This window comes from Octopus bimaculoides, unplaced genomic scaffold (assembly GCF_001194135.2).
Source record: "Octopus bimaculoides isolate UCB-OBI-ISO-001 unplaced genomic scaffold, ASM119413v2 Scaffold_51101, whole genome shotgun sequence".
NCBI lineage: Eukaryota > Metazoa > Mollusca > Cephalopoda > Octopoda > Octopodidae > Octopus > Octopus bimaculoides.
Window position 1 is genome coordinate 83,755 of NW_026315910.1, and position 2,806 is coordinate 86,560.

Consider the following 2,806-nt stretch of genomic DNA (forward strand, 5'->3'; position numbering starts at 1 on the left):
TATATATATATATATATATATATATATTTAAAATGTTCTAAAGACAAGGTTAATTAATAAATAGAAAACTTATAACCTTACAAACAAATTTTCATCTCATCCAATTAGAAGCAATAATTATCATTAATTAACATCGCAAATTTTTGAGTAAAAATGGAAAAATGCTTTCTAATTTTTTTCTTCTTTTTTTATATTTTGATTTCATAAATAAAAAAAATGTAATTTTAAGTTTTTATTTCATTTTATTATTTACAAATATATTTTATATATACCCATCAAAAGTTTCATGACTGCGTATGTCTGTCTGTGTGCATTTGTGTATATATTATGTTAGTGCTAATGTGCTGTTTATCCTGGTTTTCATTGAGAAATTTTGCCAGCTGGAGGCAAATCATTAATCCAACTCTTCTAACAGGAAACCTTAGGTCTCAGAATGAGACTTTAAATGTAATTTATGTAAGATGAACGTATGCATTTGTATACATATGTATGTATAACATGTATGTGTGTGTGTGCATACATATCGTGAAGTTACAGCAATGATAAAACATGATGTAGTAACTGGTTTAATCCACTATATAACCAACAAATTTCTGTAGCAGAAAAGCTTTTTTAACCTTTTCCCACCACCCTCCCAACATGAAGCATTTCCCATCATCACATAGGTACAACAAAATATTTAACAAAAACTCAATTAATATAACATGATTTATTCTAACCATTTTCAAAAAGAAAAAAAAAAGACAAAACTCAATAATCAAACTAATGTAATTATTAATCTAAGTCTTCTCCTGAAAAGTGAGAAATTATGATGAACTACAAGATTAAAGAGATGATGGAGTTTAAAGAGATGGGTGAGTGAGTGGCACAAATGCAGGTGAATTTATTGAAGAAGTACAATATCTTAAACAACATCTTATGGATAAAAATCAATAAAAAACGATGTGTCAATGTTTTAATCCCCCATACAACCAACAGGTTTCTTTAACTGAAATGTTTTTCATCACCATTTTCCAAACAAAAAATCAATTTCCCTCTGTCCCGTAGGTATTATAAAAATATCTAACAAGAACGCAATAAATTATGAAATCAATGTAAATATTGATCTAAAGTGTCCCCTGAACAGTTACAAATCAATAAACTGCAAGTTTAAAATGGTGAGGCAATTGAAACAGATGGATGAGTGGTACGAACGTAGGTCAATTTACTGAAATATTACAATATGCAAAAAGATGTAAGGAATTAAAAAAAGATAATAGACATGATGTATCGACTGGTTTAATCCACCATACAAGAAGTTCTTGTGATGTGACCAAACTCATTTTTTAATATTTTACAAAAAAAAACAAAAACAAAAAGAACATTCCACTTATTACAAGTTATTTAACAAAAACTCAATCAATGGTCAGACCAATTGATCTAAAGTTTTTCCTGCAAAGTTACAGATCGATAAATGCAGTCTTAAAGATAACGAAAATCCCAGGTTTCGAAAATTTGCCATAAATGTTTTTTTTGCCATAAGGAAAATTTGCCATGGGAAATTTCACCACAAACGAAGTGTAAAGTAAAAAAATTCATTATGAAGAAACGACCTTTCTCTAATTGGTAGGTTAATTGATGAAGTTGTCATTTTCATAAAACACCTAATCTTTTCATTTTTTTGTATTTTTTTTGGCAATTTATTGTTTGTTTTTTGGTAAGCTTTCCCTACGGAACAAGCGTTTATGGTGAAATTTCCTATGACCAGAGAACTCATACGGGAGTGGGTAGGATTCCAGAATGATTTTGGCTGTAGTAGTCAACTGGGTGGTGGAGCATGGCTGGGTGATTGCACTCAATTTGGGTGCCAAGAGGAGAAAAGATAAGGGTGAGGACAGGACAGGAATGATTGGGGACAGAGTAGGTTAATTAATGTGGGAACTGGGTGGGTGCACTCAATTTGGGTGCCAAGAAGAGGAAAGATAATGGTGAGGTGTAAGAGAGGGGAGGAAGCATGAGACCAACCAATCCACCAAATCAGCTAACCGACCGACCAGTCAACCATCTCTGAGAAGCAGAGGCCACACTGGTATCAAAGAGGGTGAGAGACTATCAGAGGACCTCTGCGTCCGTTGTCCATTTTAATGCTGTCCATTTTAAGAGGGGCCGCTCCCCCCACACTTGTCCATTTACCAGTTCCAGCCAGTTTAATCTTGTTGTTCTTTTTGTGTCTACAGATGTCACCAGCGGAGTCCAATGTAAGTTTTACAAGATTTCACTATTGTCTTGTCGTCACACTGTGTGTGTTCTGTGTGTGTGTGGGGGGTGGTTGGTGGGGCATGTGTGTGGTGTGTGAGTGTGTGTGTGCATACATACATGTGTATATATGTGTGTGTTTATATATGTTTGTATATATATATATATATATGTCTCTGTGTTTATATATATATATATATGTATGTACATATATGTATTGTGTGTATAATCATATATATGTACATATGAATATATGTGTATATATATATGTGCGTATATATATATATATATGTATGTATTTGCATATATTCATACATATAACTGTGTGTATGCATATCTGTTTGTGTGCATACATGTCTGTTTTTCTGTGTGTCTATGTATATGTGTGTATATATATATTGTTTGAATATCTCATACAGAAATACAAAATAGCTACATATTACTCACATACATGCATATATATATATATGTGTGCATATATATATACATACATACATATATATGTGTATGTATATATTTATATATATATATATATATATATATATATATATATACTCTCTCTTTCTCTTTT

The 2,806-nt window shown here is 31.5% G+C and overlaps 1 protein-coding gene across 4 annotated transcripts in view; it reads left to right on the forward strand.

Moving 5' to 3' along the window:
• Window positions 1–2,806, forward strand: part of LOC106875648 (uncharacterized) — a 45,019-nt gene that overhangs the window by 5,595 nt on the left and 36,618 nt on the right. For 2 of the 4 annotated variants that reach the window (XM_014923887.2, XM_014923886.1), the window contains exon 2: window positions 2,217–2,237. The exons of the other annotated variants lie outside the window; for them this stretch is intronic. In XM_014923887.2, coding sequence (XP_014779373.1) covers window positions 2,217–2,237 — 21 coding nt within the window. The remainder of the gene's footprint in view (window positions 1–2,216; window positions 2,238–2,806) is intronic. 4 annotated transcript variants of the gene reach the window in all.